Below are 24,803 nucleotides of genomic sequence, written 5' to 3' on the forward strand. Positions count from 1 at the left end.
CTGGTTCTCGGCCGGGAGGCGGGGCATGGAGGCGGCGCGGGCCTGGCCTTCCATGGGGAGGTAATGCTCGCTGTCCGAGTAGCCATCGGTGCCCATCTCGCGCATCTCCACCGACTGCGGGGCAGAGGGCAGGGCCTGGTTAGCCCCGGGGCCTGACACGGGGCCTCAGGGAAGGCTCGGTGTCTGTGGGGGGTGCCTGCTGCAGGCGCCATCGAACTGGGACCCTTGGGGGCAGGGGCACCTGAGAGCTGGGCTGACTGTTGGGCAGGTCGGCCGGGGGTCCTCGCTCTGGGCTCCACGTGCCCGTCTTCTGGAACATCTCCTGGGCCCGCTGCGTCACCCAGGACGGACTCTCCTTGATGCCGCCTTCATGAGCCATCCTGTGGGGGACACAGAGGCAGGTGGGCAGGGAACTCAGGGGTTCTGCCTGGGCGCTGGCACCTCACTGCCCCTCCCACTCTGGCCAGACCCACACTCACAGGCTGACTCCGGGGTCCAGCTGGGTGGAGGGGAGGGCATTCTGGCCGGGTCCCCCCTCCTGTGACGGGGACGGGGGCTCCATGCGCTGGAACATGAGAGGGGTCCGGTTCTGGGGGGTAGAGAGCAGCATGTGTGCACAGGGGCAGGGACGGGGTGGGGACGAAGGAGGGGAACGGAGGCTCAGGCTGTGGGCGAGGCTGGGCTGAGCAGAGCAGGGGGAGGCTTTGGAGGGGGTGCTTAGACCCCACCCTGCGACACTCCAGAAGTCCCCCACCACTTTTTTGCAGTGTTGGGGATGGAACCCTGGGCCTGCTGATCAGTCACTCAGGTCTGATCCACCTGGACTCCTCCACTCCCCAGTCGGCCCCGCCCTGGCCTCTGCCTGGCACCTGGCACCTGGAGCAGCCCAGCCCTCCCGGCTCCCCCACCTTAGTGCCCGGAGGGTGTCCATGGGCTAGACCTGGCCCCTCCACTGTGCAGGACCCTTCCAGCTCCCCTCTCAGTTGGGATAAAACTGAGTGTCCCCTCCATCTCTGAGCTCTGCCCTGTGACTCCAGCCCAATGTCCCCCTGGCTCACCGTCCTCTGCCCCTCTCCGTCCTCCTCGTCCTCCAGCCTCAGCCTTTGCACTGTCTCTTCCCTCTGCCGAGGACGCTGTTCCCTGGGTACCAGCCTGCTCCTGTCGTCCTCCCTCCCTGCCTTCCGGTCTCCATGCCCCACCTGCGCAGCTCCAACACCGCTCCCCTCTTCTCCCCTCTTCAGGTCTGCAGGGCGCCATGGCCCTCATTATTTGCCACCATGAGATGTGCTTAGTCACTTGCTGCTGTTGGTGGGTCCCCACCTAGAATGGCTGCTCTCTGAGGGCAGGAATCTGGTCTGTTCTGCTCCCATCTGCAACCCCCCGGTGACCGATGACCCGAGCACTGGGGACAGCACCCAACACCCAGTGACCTTCAGCAAGTGCTGGTGGAGGGGACAAATCGTCCAGGCTGCATTTCCTTGAGATGGCCCTGCTTGGCAGTGACCTGCCCTAGTTCTGGTTGGTTCCCATGGTAACAAGCCAGCCCCTGTCTTCCAGCTTGGGTGTCCCCAGGGCGATGGACGCCGGTACCTGCTCCTCGCGCATGGCCTGCAGCTTCTTGGCCTTGCTTTGCCGGTAATACTCCATGATCATCATGGCTGCGTAGATCTTCCCCACCGTCAGGTCCGTGGCTGGGGGCACAGGAGAGCTCAGGTGCCGCCTGCCCCTCCTGGCTCCCGCCCCCACTGTGCTGGGGGTCCCGGCCCAGGGTGGGCTCGGCTCTTACATTTGTGAGGTGTGACCAGCAGGTCCAGCGTCTTCTGGGACAGGTTTGGCCAGATGGCCATCATCTCCTTCCTCAGCTCAGCGTCCATCTGCTGCTTGTCGGCCCCACCTGCAGTGTGGGCGCAACAGATGCTGACTGCCTCCCCGGCACCAGCAGCCTCTGGGGCAGCTGCCAAGCCACAGCTCCCTAGAGTGTGGCCACAGCCGCTGTGATCCCAGAGGAAGTCCTGGTCCTCGGCAGGGCCAGGGCTGGGGGACGGCTTTGTAGGGACAGTCCAGTGCTGCAAGGGGCTGGGTCAGCTGAGGGCCCAGTCCTGGCTGCCACTCTCACCAAGTGCCTGGCTAAGTCGCTAGACTCTCCTCTCTCTGTGCTGGGGATGGAACCCAGAGCCTTCTGCCACTGAGCCATACCCAGCCTCTGCACGTGCACCGTTAGGAACCTCAGTTACTCCATCTGAGAATGGGGTGACAACGGTCCCTAATCTGTCTGGCTGAGGACCAAGGGAGTTAATGTGCGTCCAGCCCTCGGACAGCGTCTCCCCCAGGGTCAGTACTGCAGCTCTATCCTTTGAACGTGGGCCACCCCCTCTCCAGCCCCTGTTGGAACCCAGTTCCTCTTGTGAGGTGTGAGGACTACAGTCTGGAGGGGCCTCGAGGAAGCCATCAGGATTAAACGGGCCATGAGGGCTCTGTCCCTGGACTGGATCCTGAGGCTTGGAGAGGGAAAGGGCAGACGGCAAAGACACACAGCCACAGGTACTACCCGTCTCTCTCCATGTGATTGGTGCCTGGGACTCTGATAACCAGAAGGCCCTCACCAGACGAGGTCCCCTGATGCCGGACCTTCCATACCTTGATCCAAAATGTTATTTTTATTTTATTTTTTTAAATTTTTTTTTAGTGCTGGGATGGAACCCAGGGCCTCACGCAAGCTAGGCAAGGGCTCTACAACTGAGCTGCACCCTGGCGCTAGAAGGGCCTTTTTGCTAACGCGCAGGTGAAACTCAAAGCTCAGATCTATTTTGTTGTTGTTTTTTTAAACAAAATAGATCTGAGCTTTGAGTTTCAGGTCTATTTTGGAGCAAGGACACTGAAGCCAGGGACAGTTGAACTGCTGCCCCACCCCGCCTCCTCGGACCTGGGCTCGCTCCGGCTCCCGCTGTCTACTCCGCATGCCGCCACCAGAGGGCGCCGCGAGCACCTGCGTCAGGCCCCACTCGGGCGGAGCGCCCGAATTCTCAGGCCAGGCTCACGGTTCCCTGCCTGCTCTGTCCTCAGCCCCGCGGCTCCTCCTCACTCCCCTTCAGCCGCACCGACCTCCCCACTGCTCCTTAAATGTGCCCGGCATGCTCCTGCCTCAGGCCGTTCCATGATCCTTGTGCGGTGTGCTTTCTGTGCTAGGACAGTTTCCTAAGAAAATCTGCGTGGCCCCCTCTCTCCCCTCCTCCTGCAGCGGTCTGCTCAGATCCTCTGCCGAAGAGGCCTAGGGGACCTCTGTCACCAAGCACCGTCCCCCCACCCATCGCTTTCTATTGATTTTGGCTCTTTTGACTTAAGTGGTTGTCCCCTATATCACCGCGAGAGGGCGCGCGCACGCCCGTTTTCACCCCTTTCTTTTTGGACTCAGGGTCTCGCTATGTTGCCCACGCGGGCAACTAACTCCTGGCTCCAGTGATCCTGCTGCCTCAGCCTCCCCGGTGGCTGGGACCACAGGCGTGCAGCACCGCACCTCGCCCCTGGCTTCCCTTTCTTTTCTCTCGTGGCCACAGGGTCTAGGGATGTGGAGTTCTGCGGTCCCTGGGGCGGATCCTCTGGTTGGGAGGTGAAGACCATTGGTGATGACCTGGGATCCCCTTGGCACGGGAACCTTTTCTTCTTCCTTTCTCTTTGCAGAGCTGTGGCTTGAACCCAGGAATGCTCCTCCACTGGCTGCACTCCCGGCCTTCTTTTTTCTTTTAAGACAGGGTCTCGCTAAGGCGCTGAGGCTGGCCTGGAACCTGAGATCCTCCTGCCTCGGCCTCCTGAGCTACTGGAATTACAGGTGGGCACCAGCGCCCTGCCCTTAGGAGGATTTTAAATGTTCCCAACGCAAAGAAATCACAGGCGCTGGGGGCACTGGGTGCTGACTGCCCTGATCTGATCACGACACACCCTGATCTATCCCCCGCACACCGCACCCCACAGACACCTGTAATTATTACATGTCAACTTAAAATAAGATGAACTGGGGCGGGGCTGGGGCTCAGGGGTAGAGTGCTCTCCTAGCACGTGCGAGGGCCTGGGCTCCATCCTCAGACCCCATAGAAATCAATCAATAAAGGTATAAAATTATAAAAAGAAATATACTACAAACATGTTTCTAGTTTCTCTGGGAGAGAAGAAACCATCTGCTATGAGGGGCTGAACTGTGTCCCCGTCCCCTGCCAAGTTCCTACGGTGCAGCCCTCACCACCACCATGGCCGTGGCTGGAGCCTCAGCAAGGTTAGTGGGGCCCTAGGAGGGCAGCTGGTGTCCTGGACAAAAGGGCCAGGGAGGGTGGCCCCTGGGCGCCAAGGCTAAGGCTGAGGACAAGCCTGCGGCCACCCTAGTCCATTGCAGCCACCCAGTGCGTGGTCCTGGTGGCCTGAGCAGACAAACACCTGCGCTCAGGCCAGAGCAGGGCCTCTGACTTCGCCAGCCAGGACGCTGGGCACGATCCTGGCTGAGGCATCTGGAGCCGTGGGTGCTGAGCAGCCTCCCTGCCGGAAGCCACACCCTGCCCATGTGGAGACCCAGGCTGTGGCAGGCCTGCCAGGTGTCCCTGGGTCAGAATGCCCTCGATGGGAACCACCCGTCCCTCTGCCCAGTGGCTCTGGGCTGCACTCAGGCTGGGAAAAGCATGGTGTGACCTCTGCGAGGTGGCGGGTTCGTATGAGGCTGCCTTGGGCTTGCTCCTTCTTGGGTACAGAACTACTGGCACTGGGGATCCCGGGGCAGGAGGTCCTTGGCAGGTGGGCAGCAGTCACCCCAGCTGGCTGCCTCGGGTGCTGCCCGAGGGGTCTGCCTCCTGTCTCCCCCGAGTGGTCAGCTGGACCCCACCTCATGGCTGCAGGTGCCCCTGTGTGGGGAACGCAGAGCCACCTCTCGGGGTTCGACACACAGAGGCCACTCCATGCAGTGACAACCAAGAAGGTCCCTGGACACTGGCCAGTGTCCCTGAGGGCGGAACTGCCTCTGCCTCTGAACCTGGACCCCACCTCCCCCGTTCTTCTCGCCGTAGCGCTTGTCACCCTCTAGCTGTTAACTCTACTTGGTGGCTCCCGGGACCCAGGCCTGAAGGCTGCCCCTCCACCAGGTGGCTGGCCGGCTCTTGCCTCAGCTGCAGTGTGTATTGTGCCCCTTTCTCCTCGGTGCCTGGGGACAGGGGGTCGCTCTCCCCTGTGGTATCCCAAATGCCGAGGGCAGGGCTGGGCACACATCAGGTGCTCGACTAATGCTTTTGCTCAGAGCCACCATCATGGTCGCCAGTGGGGGCCCCAGACAGGGTGCCAGGAAGCCAGGGCCAGCCGAGGCTCCCGGCTGGGGGAGCTCTTCCAAGGACAAGGCAAGGGCGGCCCTGCCTTGGGAATGCCGTGTGCGGGGGAGGACAGTGTGGCCACCAGGTGCTCTGGCCCCTGTTACTACCCCGCCCGGAGCTCCTGTCCCCCACAAGACCCTACTGCTGCCCATCAGGGTCAGCGCCCTCCAGGGGCGGCCAGGGCTGCGGGTTTACATCTACCCAGGCAGGTGGCGGCTCTGCCCTCTTGGCCTGGGGCAGAGGGAGGCCTAAGTCCCTCAGGAGGAGGCCCCGGGTCCAACATAACATCTAGGACCCAGGGAGGACAGGGGGAATGGCCTTTTCCAGATTCTCCTGGACAGACACAAAGAGAGGGACGGAGGCAGAGGGACAGAGAGGGCCCCCACCTGCCTCCCCGGTGCACAGGGTGGCGACATAATATCTGAGAACCTGCAAAGTGAGGGGGCTCATTTGTCCCCTGTGGCCTAAGCCAGCAGCAGAGGAAGCTCAGGGCGTCCAGGGACGGGTGTGGGCGCCCCCACGGCAGGCTCCAGGGAACCCCAAGAGGCCGCCTCGGTCCTGTGGCCGGGGACTGAAGGCTCCTGGATAAAGTCACAGCCAAGTTCTTCTGGGTCCTTCAGAGACCAGCCCCGCCTGTCCAAGCCCTGGGCTCCGGCCGTGGAGACCCAAGTGTGGAACTCAGGGCATCTGAGAACCGCCTCCTGACACAGGGACGTCCGCAGCCACTAAATCTGGTGGTACTTGAGACTCGGAGCTAAATGAGCTGGGGACCGGACCCAGGGCCCGTGCACCTTGGCAGGTGCCCTGCCCACGAGCTGTCCCCGCCCAGCTGCTGTTCTTCATAAGGTTCCCCGCCTCAGGTTATTTCACGACAGTGACAGACATTGGACTAACTCAGGTTGACCGCCCAGGTCTGTGGTCCCCACAGAGGGAGCCCGTGGAGATGAGGCTGGAGGGGTCCCCGCCTCTGCTCTAGAGCCGGGGCGTCTCCTCCTTGAGGCCAGGTCGGTTGAGGCTCTGTCCTGCCCCACCCCTGCCTCAGGGCCTTTGCGCCTCCGGAGCCTTCTCCCCAGGTTTTTCCCTCAGAACCTTCTTGGGGAGCCCCCCTGTCTACAGGGGTGTCTGGCGCACATGACAGGACACACTGAGGGTTTGCGGAAGAGTGCCCGGCGACAAAGGGGTGGCATCTCTGCCCTGTGCCTGCTTCCCCCTCCGGGCGACCAGTCGGCCCTGCCCTTACCTTTGGCTATCTTGATGTCCAGGGCTGTGCGGATCAGCGCCATGAGGGTGGAGTTGAAGTGGACGGTGTTGTCATCCGCGACGGGCAAATCCATCCGCAGGAGCCTCTACAGAGAACCCGGGGGAGGGCCGTCACTCTTGGGTCCTCCTCTGGGGTCCCCGGCGAGCCACACCCACCCCATCGGGGACCTCCAGGAGAACTCTGAAGGCCACGGCGGCCCCACGCCCAGCCCCGAGTTTCCCAGTCTCCTCCGGTGGCCGCAGGGAGGGCACAGGGCTCTCCTGCGCGTCCTCGCCCCTCCTCGTCCCGCCGCCCTCCCAGGCGCCCGGCCTCAGAGCTCTCCTGGATGGCTCCGTCCCCGTCTGACCCCAGAGAGAGCAAAGCCCAGTCCAGCACGTGCAGCAGCCAGCAGAGGGTCCCCGGGCCACAGTCGCAGGCACCCGCCCCGCCCCTGTACGGCTGGACCAGGGCAGCCCCGCTGGACACAGGTCACATTCCTCTGGGAGGCAGCAGGCAGGCGCCCCGCGGGTGGGGCAGGCCCCTCGCAGCATGCAGCGAGGTGACACGGAACAGCACAGACATGCGCATGCAGACGGAATCTCGAGACTCATTCATAGCTCTGTGGAAAGTGTATCTGGGGGCATGGCCGGACCTGGGCTGTGTGCAGCAGGAGGGGACGGGGTGGGGCATTCCCAGGCCCAGGGAAGATGATATTCCCTGTGTCCCAGGCAGGGGCTCTGTCCCCTGCTGGGTGGTGACGGAGGGGGTGTCAGGCTGGTGTGCACCAGCCCAGACAGAGGTGGCACAGATAGGGCTTTGGGATTCACCAGGGATTTCTGATACACATGGACAGAAAACAGGGAAAGAGGGTAGGGGACAGGAAACCTGGGGAAGGAACAAGTGGTATCTGGGGCAGGTCAGGGAGGGAGGCAGTGGTTAAACACAGAGAGGGTGGGGCTGGGGCTGGGACAGGGGTTTGAGCCTCAGCACCACATAAAAATAAAGGCATTGTGTTGTGTCCATCTACACCTAAAAAATAAATATTAAAAAAAAAATAAAAGAACACAGAGGGGGGCTTGGTGTACAGCTGTGCATGTTATACACTGCACAAAGGGCTCCCCAACTCAGAAATCATGGATTTGCATATTTAATACAACAGTTCCTCTCATTAGCATAAAAGTATCTTGGTCTGATCACATCCGTGGGTTACAACAATTTCCCAGCAGACAAAGTGTTCTGTGGAAAGGGCGTCCTTTTAAGTTTGCACAAAGGTGCCTTGGAGGCTCTGCATAGAGACGGAGCGAGGGGTCTCCTTCCCTCTCTACTGTGCCCACACACACCCTGAGAGAAGGGACAGGAGAAATGGAGCCGGTGTGGTGGTGCACACCTATAATCCCAGTTGCTCAGAGGCTGAGGCAGGAGGATTGTAAATTCAAGGCCAGCCCAGGTAGGTTAGTGAGACCATCTCAAAACAAGAAGGCCGGGTGTGGCTCAGAGGCAGGGCACTCTGGGTTCCATCCCCAGTGTGGGGTGAGGGAGCTTGAGGGGGACAGGTAGGGCGGCTTGTCCTGGCCTCCACTGAGGAGGGGAGGGAGGCTGGCAGACCAGGTGAGAGGGGTGAGGGCGGGGGCTGCGGGAATCACACAGACAGGAGACACGCGGAAGGTTAGGGTTAGGATTGGACAGGAAGAGGATGAGGGGGGATGGGGTCTTGCAGGTGTATGTCCCTGAGCTTCTCAAGGATGAGTGGGGGGAACAGAGCGTTTGTCCTGGGGTGCCACGGGAGATTCCAGGGGGGGCCTAGGGCCTGGCTCAGCCGCCTGGCGGCAGCCCCTCACACCCTCAGCAAGCATGCACCCCCCGGTCGGCCACGGCGCCTGCCCGCCCCAGGCCCCGCCAAGGCAGCGTGCATGGCCTGCGTCAGTGTGCCACCGTCCAGGGGTCCAGCTGCGGCCCGCCTGCCCGCTCTGGAACAACGGAGAGGCCGGTTGGGGTGACTTTGGGGGATGGGTGGCATGGGATGGGGGCTGGGGAGGCACCTCCAGGGGAGGGGGAGCTCTTGGGAGCATCGGATCCCCAAGGCCTGAGTCAGAGATCAGCTTCAGGTGTGTGCGTGGAAGGTCCCCGGGGCCTGGGGACTCAGGTGGCACAGAAGATGGGCCGGGGCCTAGCCTCTGTCCTGCAGGGTCCCTGTCCTGTCCTGGGTGCAGGGGCTGCTCTGGGGTCAGAGATGCCACTGTGACTCCCTGGAAGCAGGTTGTGTCCAATTTGGTTCCCCAGGGACCGAGTGGCCGCCAGGGGACCTGGGTGTCCCCCCCCTCCCTCCAGCATGTCGGCCATAATGGAGTCTCAGAGCACGTAGACACTCATCAGAAAGGACAACACTGTGCTGCTTAGAGTAGAGGGACGGCAGGAGCCAGTTACTCAAGGAGAAAAGAAAAAAGAAAAAACAAGAAGAAGAAAAGAGGGGGGTGGAAGAAGACTCGGCCGGGCGTTTCTGTCGAGCACTGAAAAATCCCCAGTGCCTGGACACCGCAGTCGGCACAGGTAGACTACCTTGTAGGCCACTCTGGCCGGACACTTCTTCCCCAGACCCAGGGGCGGAGACATGTGTCTCAGCATCTGATACATGTCCGGGTAAGGCATGCGGCCCCTGGCAGCACAGAACAGAAAACGAGGGACAGAACCAAGGGAGGGGGTGGAGGAGGGGGAACGGAGGAAAACCAAAACCAAAACCAAAAAAAAAAAACAAACCACACGAGCCGAAAAAATAGAGAAAGATGCAGAGAAATGATAAAATAGAGATTTCAAACAAATGGAAAAGAGGAGGAAAAAATGGAAGAAAAGGTGATTAAAAATGAGTATTTCACTGCTCACGAGCAGGGGAGAGTCGGGCTCGACCTGGGTTGGAGCTGGGACGTGGTGGGTGCGGAGGGGGGTCTCCTGGCGGGCAGCCGGGAGCTGAGCCTCGCTCGCAGGGTCATTTTGAAAGGGGGGCGACATTCTCTGGTTTGGCTGAGGCTGGTCTCTGAGGGGGCCGAGGGGGAGGGGCCAGGTGGGGAGGGGGCTGGGGCTCTGGGAGTGGGGTACGGGGGAGAGTGGAGCGTGGGGCAGAGTCACACCCCACCCCGAGGTGGAGCTGATCTGGGGTGCCGTGGAGACCCCGGGATGGGCGGCCAGCTAAGAGCAAGCAGAGATGGCCGAGGGAACACAGGAGTGTGCGTCCATGCTTCATCGACCACATGGCCGCATTCTGTCGCCTACACGTCTTCTAGTTCAATGCAAGAGAGAGATGGCTCTGTGTTTAGATATATATATATATATATATATATGAAATATATATATTGAAGACCCCAAGCCACGCTCATTCCAGGATGCTAGCAGGTTTTAGTGGAAGTCAAACCTTGCAAGCAACCCTATGAGGACATTTCTTGCCTAGGCCGAGAGGGGGGGAGATTACGCGCAATAAACTGTACATGTCCTTATAATGGATCCGACCGCTGAAAGGGAAGACAGGGTTAGTGAGCGCGGCCCAGGCTGCCTTTGCCCCCGCCCCCAGCCCTCGGTGGGGCAGGGACAGCAGGGGCTGGACCTCCTGGTCTCTGGGACTGCTGCAGGCTTGGGAGAGGAGAGGTCTCTGGGGACATTCGGACACTGGGCCCCGGGCGGGTCTGGTGGCTGTGCTGGGGGTCTTAGACCCGCACCTCCCCCCAGGCCCTTGGCTTCTTGCCTCCTGGCACAATCTATGTGGGCTACACTGAGGGGGCTGGTGACAGAGAGAAGGGGGACAGCAACGGACCTAAAATCGAAAGAGGAAGAGTTAGGAACCCGCGGCACCTCTGGCCTTGGGGAGGGCTTGTCTGGGCTGCGGGGCTGGAGAGACCCATCCTCCCGCCCCCTCCTTGAGGCCTCCCTGCCAGGGCGGTGGCCAGAGGACAGGAGGACTCGGCCAACGAGGCCCCCTCAGTAATGCACTTTCAGGTGCCGAGACCAGCCCCACCTAGAGTCCCCGTGGCTGGGGGCTCCAGGCCGCTCCAGGGGCCTCTGAGTGTCTGCAAGGGCCTGGTGTCGAGCGCACTCAGAGCCCACCCAGGTATGGGGGAGCCGAGCTGGGCCCCTCCAGCCCGCAGTGGCCTCTGGTCTCCAGAGATGGACGCTCTTTCTTCAAGGTCATGGGGAGGCAAGGGCCCATCCCCCTGGCGGCTCTAGTGGTTTTGTTTGAATGGTCACTGGGGATCCACCTCAGGGTCACATGACCACTGAGCCACGTCGCCAGCCCAATTTTGTCTTTTATTTAGAGACAGGGTCTCCCTGAATTGCTTAGCACCTTGCTTTTGCTGATTGCCGCTGGGTGACAGGCGTGCGTCACCGCAGCCAGCTCGCTCCAGGTTTTGGAGGGGGTTCTGGGGCTCCCATCTTGTGCCAGATCTCGGCTGCCCAGCTGGGCCAGCCTCTCCCCTATGCCCCAGCGGAGTCCACTGGAGGCTGCAGCTCCTCCCAGGGCCTGCTGCGCTAACCCTTCAGGGCGCAGCAGGGCTCCCTCATCCTCCGGGTGACCCTCCCCTCCCTTCCTAGGGACAGGGCTTTGGCAGGGGTGAGACCCTGAGGTTCTCCTTCTCTCCTCTGGACCGACGCAGGTGGGGTCCCTGCCAGAGCCTGGGACCCACGCCCAGGACCCGCCTGCCCACGTCCCAGCTCCGGCAGGAGGCCCACCCCAGTGTGGCCGGGGGACCCAGGCACTCCTTACCAAGCGGCAGGGTCGTACTCGGCCCAGACACGCACGTATTCATCCAGGTGGTGGGGGCCTAGGATGGAGGAGTCTCGGGTGAGGTACTCAAAGTTGTCCATGATGACGGCGACGAAGAGGTTCAGCATCTGTGGGGCCCCAGGGGGAGACGGGAGTAGGAGGGAGAGAGCTGAGGTGGCTGGCGGACGCACCCACTGAACTCCCGCAGAGGCCCGGGGACAGAGAGCGGCAGTGGACCCCGAGGAGACACTCGCTGACCCAAGGAGGACAGCGAGGGTGAGCTCTGGTGAGCTTGGGTGCAGACGGGGAGGGAGAAGGGCAGATGGACGGTGGGGGGGCTGGGAAATGGGTCACACCAAGGGGACCACCGCTGGGGAGGACCCCAGATCCTCCCCCATCTGGGTCTCCAATGGAGGGGATCCCGGCCTTCCCCAGGGAATGGCAGCAATGTCTGGTGACACTCTTGGCTGTCACCCTATTGCGGGGAGGGACAGGGCTATCAGTTGGATCTGGAATGATCTCCAAAGGCTCAACCTAGTGTTCGGCAGTGTTCGGAGGTGGGGCTGGGGAGGTGACTAGGTCACCTGGGCTGGGACCTCATCAACACTGACCCACTGACAGGGTCATAACCGAAGGTGTTGGAGGTGGTGGAAACAGGAAGTGGGGGCACGCCCGGGGAAGGTCTACTGGGTCTTTGGCTCTTTCTCCATCTCCCTCCGCTTCCTGGCTGCATGATGTCCTGCCTCCCCCAGGCCCATCCCAGTGGCTCGAGTGCCCATGGACCCACGTGGCTGAGGCCCTGAACCAGGAGAAGGCTCCCTCCTTCAAGCTGATTTTCTTACGCATTTTTTTTTTTTGGTACCTGGGATTGAACTCGGGAGCACTCGACCACTGAGCCCCATCCCCAGCCCTATTTTGTATTTCATTTAGAGACAGGGTCTCACTGAGTTGCTGAGGCTGGCTTTGCACTCGCCATCCTCCTGCCTCAGCCTCCTGAGCTGCTGGGATTACGCTGTGTCCGACTCTCCTTGGGCTGACATGGTCATCTAGTGTCGGGGGCACCCAGAGGGTGCAAGTTGGGGTGCCCCCAAGCTCAGCGGGATCCACACTGGGAAACTTGGGTTCACTGAGCCCCAGGCTGGCTGGGAGCAGCCCTGAAGGAGCAGATTGGTCTCATCCTAGAGAAATCTGGTCCTGAGCCAGAGAGGAGTCCAGGCCCGCCCGGCCTCCCCTCCCGCAGACTCACCAGGAAGGAGCAGAGGAAGATGAAGGACACGAAGTAAAAATAAGCGAACTCGTTGCCGCAGTCGGCTGTCAGGATGCCAGAGTTCTTGTCACATGGCTTCCCACTGAGGCAGGAGAGCATGATGTTGTGCCAGGCTTCCCCGGTGGCACTCCTGAGGACAGGGACGGGCATCAGGGGCCTGGGCACCCGGCTCTGGCTGGAGGCCAAGACCTCTCGGGAAGGGGTGCGTGTGGGTCAGACACTGGGCTCTGGAGCTGGGTGGGCTGATCTGAGCCCCAGGTCCACTGCCTCCCCTCCCTAGGACATCGGGTGGACATTCTCCTCCTTGGCTGAGCTTTAAAGCCCACGGGGACTTTTGAAAATGCTGGTGCTGGGTGAGGAGTTGGTCAGGGGCAGAGGGCTCGCTCACACACGAGACGCTGGGCTCCACCCCCAGGATGGGGCAAGCTGAGGCCCACGCTCCACCCGACAGGCGGGACCCGGCCGGACTGGGCCCAGGGACATCTGCATAACCTAAAAGCTCTCCTCCCTCCAGGTGACTCTCCCCGAGAGTCTTTTCTCCCTGGGTCACTGTGCTCCGGGTGAGCTGGCCCCTCACTGTCCTCAAACGTGCCAGCCGTGTCCCGGCCACGATCCCTGTGTCAGCTGTCCCCTCTGCCTGGCCACCCTTCCTGACATCCACATGGCTCCCTCCTCACCTTTGTCCCTCTAACGTCACACCTCCAGACAGGTGTGACCAACAGGCCCTCCATCCCCTTCTTTTTGTTGTTAGATGAACCTATTTTTTTTATTGCGGCAAAATTCTTAAATAGACCGTTTTAACCACTTTGAAACACACGACTCAGTGGCACCAACTGCTGTCACACCGCTAGTGACTGTCAGCACCGCCCACCCCAGAACTTTCTCACCCTCCCCAATTCTGTTCCCTGTAAGTAGTAACTCCCTGCTCTCTGCCCCCAGCCCCGCACCCCCTGTTCCACTTTCCAGCTCTGAATTCACCTATTCTAGGCACCTCCCACACGGGGCACCAGACACCATTTCTGTGTCCCCTTTCCTCCACCTTTTTTTTTTTTTTAAATATTTATTTTTTAGTTCTCGGGGGACACAACATCTTTGTTGGTATGTGGTGCTGAGGATCGAACCCGGGCCGCACGCATGCCAGGCGAGCGCGCTACCGCTTGAGCCACATCCCCAGCCCCTCCTCCTCCTTTTTTTCTTTGTGTGTGTGTGGTATTCCTCCTCCACCACTGAGTTACTCACATTCCCAGCCCTTTTTGATTTTATTTTGACGCGGGGTCTCACTAAGTTGCCCAGCTGGCCTCGAACTTACGATCCTCCTACCTCAGCCTCCCGAATAACTGGGCTTACCACACCCAAATCCCCATGCCCTCCTGATCTAAAATTTTATCTCCATCTAGGATCTCCTATAATTGTTTTTACCAATTATGTGTCTTCCTCATGGGAAAATTAACTTCCAAAGGATAGAAAGTGTTTTCCCTCTCCCTCTGCCGTATCCCGGGGTGTGGCAGTGCCTGGAACACAGTAGCTGCTCAATAAACCTCCGCTCGGGGAATGCAGGACGTGCATCCAGGCTTCACCAAAGAATCAACCTCAACAGCCCTAAGCCTCAATTTCCTCAAGTGTCGGATGGGGAGTTCAAGCGTCCCCACCTCAGGAGGCAGTCAGGGGGATTCAACGAGTTGAAGCCTGAAGAAGGCCTTCAGCAACTGCCCTGCCATGGACCCTTGCGCCCCGCACGCCCGTACCAAACCTCCCCAGAAAGGGAGGAGGAGAGTGGGACATTTAAGAGATTAGCGCATGTTCCCCACCGGAGGGGATGGACGTGGGCACACACACCGGAAGAGAAGAATGAAGGCCTCCCCACCCGTGGAAGGGAGAAGCCACGCCCCCTCTCACCGGAAGAGAAGCATGAGCGCCTGGAAGAAGGTCCGGAAGTTGTTGTGCTCAGTGATTTGGAACTCGTCCTCATCACTGTCCTCGTCCTCCATGTCGATGCCGATGTTGCCAAACACCTGCAGAATGGGAGGGTGACCACCAGGGCCAGCCTGCCGCCCCGCAGCCCGTGGCTTCAGGGAAGCCAGCTCCATCTCTTTGCCACCCGATTTGGGCTCCACTGGGCCGCTCCTGCCTGGGGGCGGCTGCCCCTCTGGGTGGCCCGATACCTTAGAGTGCGCGCTCACCTGCATCCCGATGATGGCGTAGATGAAGAAGAGCATGGCAATCAGCAGGCACACATAGGGCAGGGCCTGCGGGAGGGAAGGCAGTGAGGGGTGCTGGGCCCCTCGGCCCACCATTTCCTTCCCTTGTCCCAGCGCGACCCCCACTGGTCGGGGAGGGGGGCACATGCTGCGCGAGTCCCGCCAGCGCTGGTCACTGGGGCTCTGTGATGAGGCCTTCAGAGCTCTGAAGACACCCCAGGGGCAAGAAGTTAGATAGGAGCCCCGAAGATGGCATCCCAGGATGGCTCCTGCACAGAGTCACGTCCAGTTTGATTCCTCTGGAGCACAGGAGTCCGCTCTTCTGAGCCCTGGGCCAGGGGCAGGGGCAGGGGCTCACCTTGAAGGACTGCACGAAGGTCCAGAGAAGAATGCGGATGGTGTAACCCTGACGGAGGAGTTTGATGAGCCGGGCAGCTCGGAAGAGGCGGAGAAAACTCAGGTTGATGAAGTTATTCTGGGGAGATGGAGGGAGAGGGGTGACCATCCACCCACCCCAGGAGCTCAGAGCTGTCACCACTCACAGAGGCCCCTACATGAAGCCAACCAACAGGAAAAAAGCAAGCCAGACCCCAAATAAGGAGGGAAAGGAGAGAAAGCACTATTAATGCAATGGTGCAGAGGGAAAACTCGAAAAAAGGAAGGAAGTCAGGGGCAGAGGGTGGGAAGAAGGAAAGGCATCAACTCAAAAGCATCCGCCCTCCCTGCCAGCCCCACCCGCAGTGGGGAAAAGGAAAGAAAAGGGGGAAGGAGGAGAAGGGAACGGGGTGGGAAAGAAATAACAAAAGATCAAGGAAAAGAAAATATATCCGAATCATCCAATCAGGAAAAAAATCGAGATGGTTTTTATTTCTCCCAACAACCAAATGCACTGAGACGATAGGACACAAGCGGGTCAAGTTGCGGAACCCATCACACGTGTACGATGCACAAACACCGGGGCGGGGGCGGGGGCGGGGTGGGGGTCGCCAGCACGCTCAGGCCTGGAGGACATGTGCGGGTTCCGAGGGCATGTTACGCTCCGAGCCAGAAATGCATCTGTCACGGGACTCACCGGGCACCCTGCCCTGCCCTGCCCTGCCGAGCTGCCCACCCGCTCCTGCCCGCCCTGACCTCACCCCACGGCCAAGAGGAGCAGCGGCTGGAGCCAATGGGGAGAAGCAGAAGAGCATCTTTCCTTACCCCCTTGGCGAGCGGGAATGGGGAGGACGGGAGGGAGCTGGGGCTGTTCGGCTGCAGGGTGAGTCCTCGCTGCCCGCTGAGTCGGAGAAGATGCATTTGGGGCCCTTTTCCCCCCTCTCAGGGATGGCTTCTCAGCTTCTGGGGCTGGGTGGAGTGTCACGGGACCAGGCCTGCGGGAAGCAGGAACGACTCAGCTCCCATGGGGCGGGTGAGCTCCGAATTAACCCCCAGCCCACCAAGGGGCAGGTGCGGGGGGGCCGGGAGGTGGGGCCGTCCCTGCCCCCAGGACCTCCCTGGGTGGACTCTGATTTGCTCAAAAAAGCTTGTCTGCTCACCGGCCTCTGTGTCCTCCCACCCAAGCTAAAAGTGGAGCAGGAGGCTGGCGGGAATGGTGGTCACAACTCCTGGGTGTTTACATGACTGTCCTGAGGCTTCAGGGGACCCTGGCTGGGGGGCTAGAAATCACAAGTGGACCTGTTTGGCCAGTGAAGCTAATTTGTTGGGCCTGAGTAGCATCTTTTTATTTGATTATGGAAAATAGTTGACATTGTTTAAAAATAGGATTTGGTCACTGTCTGCTTTGGGGCAGGCCTGGGCCCCTATGGCCCTGGAGGCTGGCCACATGCCCTGCAGCTTTCCCAGGCCCCTCGTTCTAGCAGTGATGCTGGCTTTCCTGGCTCATGGCCTCTGAGTGATCCCTGCCTCGGGCAGACGTGGAAACCTCCCGCCGCTGGCTAGGACTTGGGGGGTGAGAGGCGGGGGCTAGTGGGTCTCCTGCTAAGGGGACCCCACCTGGAGTCTGGCCTAAGGGATTTGTGGGAGCAGCGATTCAGGCCCCATAGCAAGGCCTAGCACTGCTGAGCCCTCACCCCGCAAATGGCGCAGGGCGACCCATACGGGGAGCCCAGGTATCGCAGCAACCCTCCCGGTCTCAAGCGTGTGCCAATTTGGGCAATGATTACATGGACATTGTCCTTGGTGCTTCTGGGGCACAGGGTTGTGGGGGACTCCCCGCTATGGGGCCTGTGTCTGTCAGTAGCTCTGGCCTGGGAGTGGAATTTCCGAGGTTGGCAAGAGGCCTCTCGGTTGGCTGGTGAGTCAGGTGTTCTATGGGATGCAGCAGCTGGCCCTTAGGCCTGGTGGCCGAAGGGGCTGGGCCCTACCTGACCGCACTGGGCCTGTCAGTGAGAACACCCAAGTTCTCACCAGAGCCCCAGCCCAGCTTGGTTCCGAGATCACCCTCCGTGCCCCTGACCTGACCCCAGCCCTGCCTGGCCACCCAGCTCCACCTGGGGACGGGGCCAACAGCCCAGGTGTCCCCAGCCCCCTCCCGTACACCCCCAGAGTGCAAGCCATCCCTTCCATGGGGCGGATCATAACATGTGGACTCGGGAGCATGCAGAGGCAGGCAGCCCTGGAAGCAGCCTCGGGGCTCAGGATGGAGCCTGCCACCAGGCGGAAGCAGCGGGATCTGGCAGGGAGACGTGCAGACGGCATGCTGCCCCTGGGGAGCCGAGGGAGGAGACACGAGGGAGGTGGGGTAGGGACCGGAGGGGTCTGGTGGGGCGAGGGTCCCGGCAGCCCTCGTCCACCCGTCTCTTCCTGCACCACGTCCTGAGTGCCCCCGGAGCCTCCAGAGCCCCCTCCTAGCTTCCCCAGACCCTGCCCTGCCACTGGCCACAGGCCCTGGGGGCATGGAGTCCTTCCCTTTGTGGTCCTCTCTCCAGTGACGGCTCAGAGCCTGGTGTCCCTCGAGCATGCAGAAGGACATGGGAACCACCTGCCCAAGGGATGCACAGAAATTCTGCCCTCTGCAGACCCCTCCTCCCGCCCGACCTCAGCCCAAAGCTCCAGACGCCCCGCTGCTTGCCTCCCGGGTCCTGCGGGGACCTCAAACTCACCACGCCCACTCCTCCTCCTCCCAGGGCCAGCTCCCTCCTGCCCAGTCCAGCCCCATGCTCTGAGCCAGTCCCTCCAGTTCCCTGCTGCCTCCACTGCCACCTGTCACCTCTTGCTGGGACCTGGTGCCCACCTCCAGCTCAGCCTCATCTCATTGTAGCCAGGTGCTCTCATCTCAACCATTTCAAATCACATCACCGCTTCAATCTTTCCAGGCCTTTCCTGGTGCTTAAGATTCCACAGCAGCGTCCCCTGGCAGGGCCCCTCCCTCCCCAGCTCTCCGCTAGCTTTCCTCTGCCGCTTTGCTCCAGCCACACTCCCTCACCTGCAGCCCGGACCCCTGCTTTCTCCCCTGCCCCAGGGCCTTTTCACCCACCGTCCTGGGGCCTGGAATGCCCTTTTCTCCCCTCTCTACCTTGTTCATGCTGCTCAGCCTTCAGCTTGCAGAGAAGCTACGATTTCAAGTGGAGGTCAAGGGTTACTGGACCAATACCTGCCACCCCCACCTCACTCAGGCAAGGGGCAGAGACGGTGGCTGGCTCTGCCCACCTTGCAGTTGGTGATCATTCCCTGTTCGGTGGAGGAGTGCGCTGTCCGCAGGGAGGGATCCAGTGCAAAATGCCACCAGTGGGGCCCTTCAGGGGCTCCTTGGTGATGATGGGCAGAAGGGCAGAGGTGGGAGGGGAAGGCGCGGAGTCAGAGGGAGAGATGAAGGAGGTGTGTGCTGGGTGGGGGGGCGGCCCTTCAGGGTGGGTGGAAGTAATATAGGAGAGGGACTGCGTGTGTGTGCGTGCATGTGTGTGTGCACGTGTGTGTGCGTGCAAGAGGTAAAGCCATAGAGACAAGAGGAAAAGTGTGAATTAGAGGCCATACCTGCGCCAGGTGTGCGCTGGCTGAGCACTTACTGGGTGTGGGTGCAGCGTGCACACCTGCCTATCAGGGCTGCAGGGAGAGCCTCAGCGGGCCACCAGACCCGAGTCTGTCCACTCTGGGTTCCCCTGTCCCTAAATTTTTGCTTGCATGCCGCCTCGCCCTGAGGTCTCCCTGCTGGCCTGGGAGCATCTCTATTGATGGAGGCCGCGACAGTGGGCTTGCAAGGGGTTGAGGCTGGAGGCCAGAGGGGAGAGAGTGGAAGAGATTCAGGGGCGGGAGGTGATCAGTGGGTTTGGGCTTCCCGAGCTGAACCCGGTGGCAGTGTGGGGAGGTGGCTGGGCGTGGTGGGCCTGGGGGGCTGCGTGTGGGTGATGCTGGCGGGCCGGCCCTTGGGTCCAGGATGGAACACTGGGTCAGGCACAGTCCTTTTTCTGCAAATGATGAAAACCCACCCGAATGGAAACCCTCCATCCAGAACCTGCGAGGAACACCCAGAGCGGGAGGGGAGGGCGGGTGGGGCAGGGAGACGGACAGACGGGAGCGGGAGGGAGGGGAGACAGGCACCCCCAGGAAGCCAGGGCAGGCCATGCGTGCGGATGCGAGATGCTTCACAGTTAATGTAAGGCATTTAGACTTCAGAAAGAAGTAACACCAACCGGATTCTAGATGCGGATGTTGAAGATGGAGGGGGGCGGGCGGGCGGGGGCGGTTGGGGGCGGAGTTCAGCGTTTTTTAGGTTGATTTGTAACCAGTGCCAAAAAACCAATGGGTTTCGGTTCCGGGCGGGGAGTGGGGGTGGTGGTGGCGGTGGGTTGGGAGATAAGTCATTGGTGTATGAACACACAGACCACGTCATGGATGAACAAATGAATTTCATAGTGCATTTTGATTGGATGAGTTTTTCAGACGGCGTTGTGCCAATATACAGTTTAAACAGCAGGCATGGAAAGAGACAAGACAAGAAACAGTCATTATCCACCGCGCAGCGCCAACCGTCCCCAGGCCGCTCGGCACCCTCCCCCCACCTGCCCTCCCGGGGCCTGGCTCCCCCGGCCGCAGCTGGGCTCTGGCCTCAGACCTGGTGCCTTACCTGGGAGGCAGAGGGGGACCCTGAGACCTAACAGCTGGGACCTGGTCATGCCCGAGGGCCCAGACAGCCCCTGAAGCCTTCCCCTCAGGATATGACCATGCAGGGCTGGCTACCACACTGCCCAGGTACCCACGGCAACAATAGCAATAACAATAATAATAACCACCGTTAGGGAGACTTCCTGGGAGACTCTGTGCCAAGCATTTCACGTGGAGCGTCCTCATCTGTAAAAACGCTGCCGCTCCCCCTAGAACACCCGATCTCTGGGAGCAGGTGTCCGCACGCTGCTCTGTTTTGCTTTGCACCCCCCCCCCGTTCCCCCTGCAGCATCATTACCATGCCTGGCACACAGTAGGCACTCAATGTGTGCATGAATGGGAGTCATATAAGGAACTGATGGGATCAGTTGCACCAGTTCTGCCCACTCTACAGGAGACAGGTGACACAGCTGCCCGCACGCCGGTGGCTGGTACGGAGGGCTGCTTGGCTACTGCGATGTCCTAGTATCTAGGCTCCTATGCCTTCGGGCCAGACAGGACACACAGCTGGGCATCCGACCCTGCAGATCTCTCACTGGCAAATGGAAGTTTCAACCAACTTCCTCCACTTGTCCTGGGGAGCTGAGCAGCCCTTCCCAGCCTCCTCACCCAAAGGGACATGGGCTTCAGGCTGTCCTGCGCTCGGGATGGTGAGCTGTTACGACTGCCAGGCGGGGCCCTGGGTCAGACAGTGAGGGTGAAGATCAGGGCCAGACCCTGCCAAGGAAGAGCGACCTGGGGGTCCTGGTGGGGAAGCCTGCAGGTGGGGGAGACTCCTCTAGAGAAAACCTTCAGGGCTGGGGAGGGAGTTCCTGGCTCTGCTGCAGCTGAGGGCACAGAAGTGGCCGTGATGCCCCGCGTGCTGGTGGGGACACATCAGCAAGCCCCCTTCTCTGTGGCAGCCTCCTGGAAGGCGGGTGGGGGATGGGCCCCAGGATCTCCTTCCTGGGTGACAGGCGGGGACACCCTGGGGCTGCCAAGGTGCTCCCCAGAGTCACCAGGGCCGGGCTGAGGGACCAGGGCGGGTCTCTTCACTTCCCCGGGTTGCCTAGGCCAGTGGGCGGTGCCTGGGGGGGTCAGGAGGGACGGTGGGCTGGCCCCTGCTGCTCTGTGGCTTTGGTCTTGGAAGTGGCCCCTCCACACTTCAGCGCCTGGGCAGGTAACAGCTCCCAGGTGGCCGGCGGCTGGTGGCCCGAGTCCCTTCCCTTCCTCTCTGTCCTTTTCAGGGAAAGGACATCCCCTTGGGGGATTCTCTGGTGCAGGAGCCCGTCCACGGAGACGCTTGGCACAGCCGGTCCTCGGCGGTTAGCATTATTTTTACTGTTATTAGGGCGCCGTCCATCCCACCCGGCCCCACCTCCACACTCTTCTCCCTTCTGCTCCCCCTTGAGGATCTCTTCCCCACCATCTCCCGAGGGTCCCCAAGCCTGGGTTCGCTGGCAAATGGCCAAGGAGAGGGCCTGGGCAGGACATCTGGGGTCTGGGAACGAAGGAAGGGCTGTGGGCCTGGGACCAAGGACCTGCCGCCTCTCCTACGGGGGCAGAGGAGGGTGGGTGTCCTGGGGACTCTCCTGGGGTCCTGGGAGTGTCATCCCTGCCTTGGCCTGAGGACCAGGGTACCCTCCTGCCTGTGAGCCGCAGAGGGTCTGCGCAGACAAGTGACAGCAGGGGTCTCTCTGGCCCCACTGAGTGTCTGGATGGGCTAGCCTGGGGGCCTTTCGGGGCCTCCGCGGCCCTTGACACACCTATCCGCATTGTTTGTTCACACTCGTCGGCCGAGAGGCAGGGAAGCCCACCCTGTAGCGCGGCCCCGCGTCTGGGCTTTGGATGCCCTCATCTCCCTCACTGTCCTCCTAAGGGCTGCCCTGTCCCCAGGGGCCCTGGTTCTCCTTGAGGTCCTGGCCAAGCACTGGCCGCAGCCAACTATGGTGCCAGAATCTGTAGCGTCAGTACCCGCCCCCCCCCCCCCGCCATGCCACCCCCCAGTCCAGCCCCGAGACCCCAGAAAGAAGCCGGCAGGAGACTTACCCCAAACTCGGTCACGAGGATATCTGTAATGCTGCCCAGAACAGTCACAAAGTCGAAGATGTTCCAGGCATCGCGGAAATAATTCTAGAACAGGGACCCACAAGACAGAGATGCCAACAAGGGCTCCAGGCCCCGTCCCCAGCTGGCAGGGGCAGGACAGCTGGTGCCCGGGGACAGTCACACCCACTCAAAGGCCCTGCTGCCAATCTAGGGCTGCTGGAGGGCTTCTGCTGAGTCCCCTCCCGGGACCTCCAGGCCTGGCCTTCCTCTGCTGGGGAGGGGCTGCCCTCTGGGGCCGAGGCCTGTCTCCAACACTTCGGAGGCTCTCCAAGCCCTGCTTGCTCTATAGAGGACGCCACTGCTCCTCACAAGGCCCCCAGAGGGAAAGAGCATCACCCATTTTCACTCGGAGGAGGTCAGCAGCTGAGGGGTGGCCCTGCTCTGCACCCAGGTGAGTCTAGGTTAGGACCCTGCTGTGCTTACAGCACACCCACTAAGGGACGGAAGGTTCTCAGTTCAAATCCCAGCTCTACTACTGGAGCTGTGTGGCTATGGGCAAGTGGCTTGATCTCTCTGTGCTTCCATTTCCTGATCTGGAGAAGGAGGACAGAGGTCACTGGGCACTGGAGGAAGGGCCTTGAGGCCTTCCAGGCACACACAGGGCTACACTTCCTGGCCCCTGGTTAGATGGGGCTGTGTGGCTGAGGTAGCGTAGTCACTCCTGCCTGTGACCAGCAACATCCAGATAGCAGCTATTCCATAAGCCTGGGTCGTGAGTAAACAGAAGGCAAAAATTCCCTGTGTCGAGTGTGGGGGAAAAAAAACCCCAAACCACCTTTGTTGATTAAAGCCATTGAGAGGTAGGGTTTTTTTGTTACTGCAGCTTAACTTGATCTATACTGACTGATACATCTCTGGGCTGGCGGCTGGCTCAACTCAGACACCCTGGGACAGCTGTGTTGTTAAAATTTTGAAATACCCCACACCATCTGATAAAAAAACCCCAGCCCTGAGCCTCCTGAGAGTCCCCTGCTCCCCTTAACTTGGCACTGAAATGAGGACGCTTGGTCCTTTTGGAGAGGGGCCTTCCTCCAATTTCCTCCTCCAGCACCCTGCTGGGATCTAAGAATCTGGGTCAAACAGACGCCTCCCACCTCCAGGCTCTGCGGGACCCGTGGCAAACGTGGGCCTTGTCAGTGTCCCCCCTGATGCAGGCCAGGACCTGGGCCTCATTCTCAGTGGCCAGCGGAGGGCCTGACCCCAGGCAGCCCTGCAGCCTAGAAGGATCCACATTTCAGAACTACGCTTCCCTCGGAGTTGCAGCATCGGGCCTCGGGGTTCTGGGGGGCAGGGGGTAACAACTGTCGCTACTGAGTATTCAGCAGGCGACATGGTTTGAAAACTGCCTGAGAGGAATGCAGGCACTTCTGGTGTGTGGCAGGGGTTGCTGGGACCCACCCACATCCCCACGCATTTCAGAGGAGATGGGGCGAGTTCAGGGCGGTCTGGCCGTAGACCCCTCTCTGTGGCCCCCTGGCTACTTTGCCCCGGGCCCCTGGAAGCAGCTTTGACTGTGACCACAGCCAGAGAGGATGCAGCTCCCTCCTCGGCGCCCTGCCCTCTGCTGCCACCTGGAGGCCCCCAGTGGAACTGATCCCCAGTGGCCTGGACTTCCCTGGCAGGGGCAGCTGCCCTCCTGGCCCTCCCCACTGCCCCTCCCCTCCTGTCCTTGGCGAGGTGACTTTGCAGACACATCCTTGCACTCAGTCCTGTGGCAAGCTCTGCTCCTGAGGAATCGCAGGTGAAGCCAGCCCCCCAGGTGTTTGGGGACCCGCCTTGAGCTCCCGGGGTACAGGGCCCCCCCTCTGTTGCTTGACTCCAACGGGGGAAAGTTGGGGCTTTGTCTAAAATGGGAAGGGGGGCTCTGGGCAGGATTGGCAAGGGTGAGGGACAGGGGGCCTCGGCCCTGCAGGAGAGCCGCTTGGTCAGTGGAGGCCAGCTCCTCTTGGCCTTGGGACCCGGTGCAAGACCTCTTCATTGTCAAGAGCTGGACACCAGGACACCAGAGGACTTGGTTGGGGCCACACAGCTGGCAGGGGGTGGGGCAGTTCTAGGAGCCTGGGCCTTGATCTTCCTGTGATCCACCCCGGGCCACACAGCCCATAGGTGGCACCCGAGACCAGAATTCTGGGATGCCCCCCCCACCAGGCTGGTGCTAATCCCTGTGCTTGACAGTCCTGGTGTGACTCAGATCCCCAGGGTACTCATTGAACATCCACACACCGGAGTCCCAGCTACTCAGGAGGCTGAGGCGGGAGGATCACAAGTTGAAGGCCTGCCTCAGCGATTTAGTTCAACCCCTAGCACCAAAATAAACAAATAACCCCTCCCCCATATTTAGTTGGGCATGGTGGCTCACACCTAGAACCCCAGAGACTCAGGAGGCTGAGGCAGGAGGATCACAAGTTTGAGGTCAGCTTCAACAACTTCGTGAGGCCCTGACTCACGAAAAACAGAAACAAAGCTTTGCTCTACCTCTGAGGGTGTGGCTCAGGGGTAAGGAGAGTCTGCCTGGGCTCAAATCTCAACACTGTAAAGACCACACCACACCACACCACACCACACCACACCACACCACACCACAGCACCACACCACACAGCTCAGCACCACACAGCACCACACACACCACACAGCACAGCACATATTGGTGGGCAGAACTTCCGGAGGTGGCCCTAGACCATCATTCCTTTTTTTGGGGGGGGATTGAACCCAGGGCCTTGGCCTGGGAGGCGAGCACCCTACCAGCTGAGCTGTGTCCTCAGCCCCTGTCATTCAGTTTTAGAGACCTCCCCAAGTGCTGCTGATGGGAGACAAAGCCAT

General features: G+C 60.8%; 1 protein-coding gene and 1 long non-coding RNA gene across 6 annotated transcripts in view; one reads left to right on the forward strand and one right to left on the reverse strand.

Moving 5' to 3' along the window:
• Positions 1–24,803, reverse strand: part of CACNA1A (calcium voltage-gated channel subunit alpha1 A) — a 232,268-nt gene that overhangs the window by 5,668 nt on the left and 201,797 nt on the right. For 3 of the 5 annotated variants that reach the window (XM_081284893.1, XM_081284891.1, XM_081284892.1), the window contains 13 exons: positions 21,923–22,006; positions 15,153–15,269; positions 14,777–14,842; positions 14,493–14,608; positions 12,576–12,726; positions 11,330–11,457; positions 9,139–9,235; positions 6,583–6,688; positions 1,787–1,894; positions 1,591–1,691; positions 480–589; positions 242–380; positions 1–114 (listed from right to left, as the gene is read on the reverse strand). In XM_081284893.1, the coding sequence (XP_081141019.1) occupies positions 1–114; positions 242–380; positions 480–589; positions 1,591–1,691; positions 1,787–1,894; positions 6,583–6,688; positions 9,139–9,235; positions 11,330–11,457; positions 12,576–12,726; positions 14,493–14,608; positions 14,777–14,842; positions 15,153–15,269; positions 21,923–22,006 (1,437 nt within the window). Of the gene's footprint in view, positions 115–241; positions 381–479; positions 590–1,590; positions 1,692–1,786; positions 1,895–6,582; positions 6,689–9,138; positions 9,236–9,985; positions 10,083–11,329; positions 11,458–12,575; positions 12,727–14,492; positions 14,609–14,776; positions 14,843–15,152; positions 15,270–21,922; positions 22,007–24,803 lie in introns of all 5 variants that reach the window. The other 2 variants (XM_081284894.1, XM_081284895.1) reach the window with 1 other exon arrangement.
• Positions 3,745–7,415, forward strand: LOC308644142. The gene is made up of 3 exons (XR_014020903.1): positions 3,745–3,826; positions 4,149–4,267; positions 6,605–7,415. It is a non-coding gene; the product is annotated as an uncharacterized lncRNA (long non-coding RNA).

This window comes from Spermophilus citellus (assembly GCF_964194105.1).
Source record: "Spermophilus citellus genome assembly, chromosome: 3".
NCBI classification, from domain to species: Eukaryota; Metazoa; Chordata; class Mammalia; order Rodentia; family Sciuridae; genus Spermophilus; species Spermophilus citellus.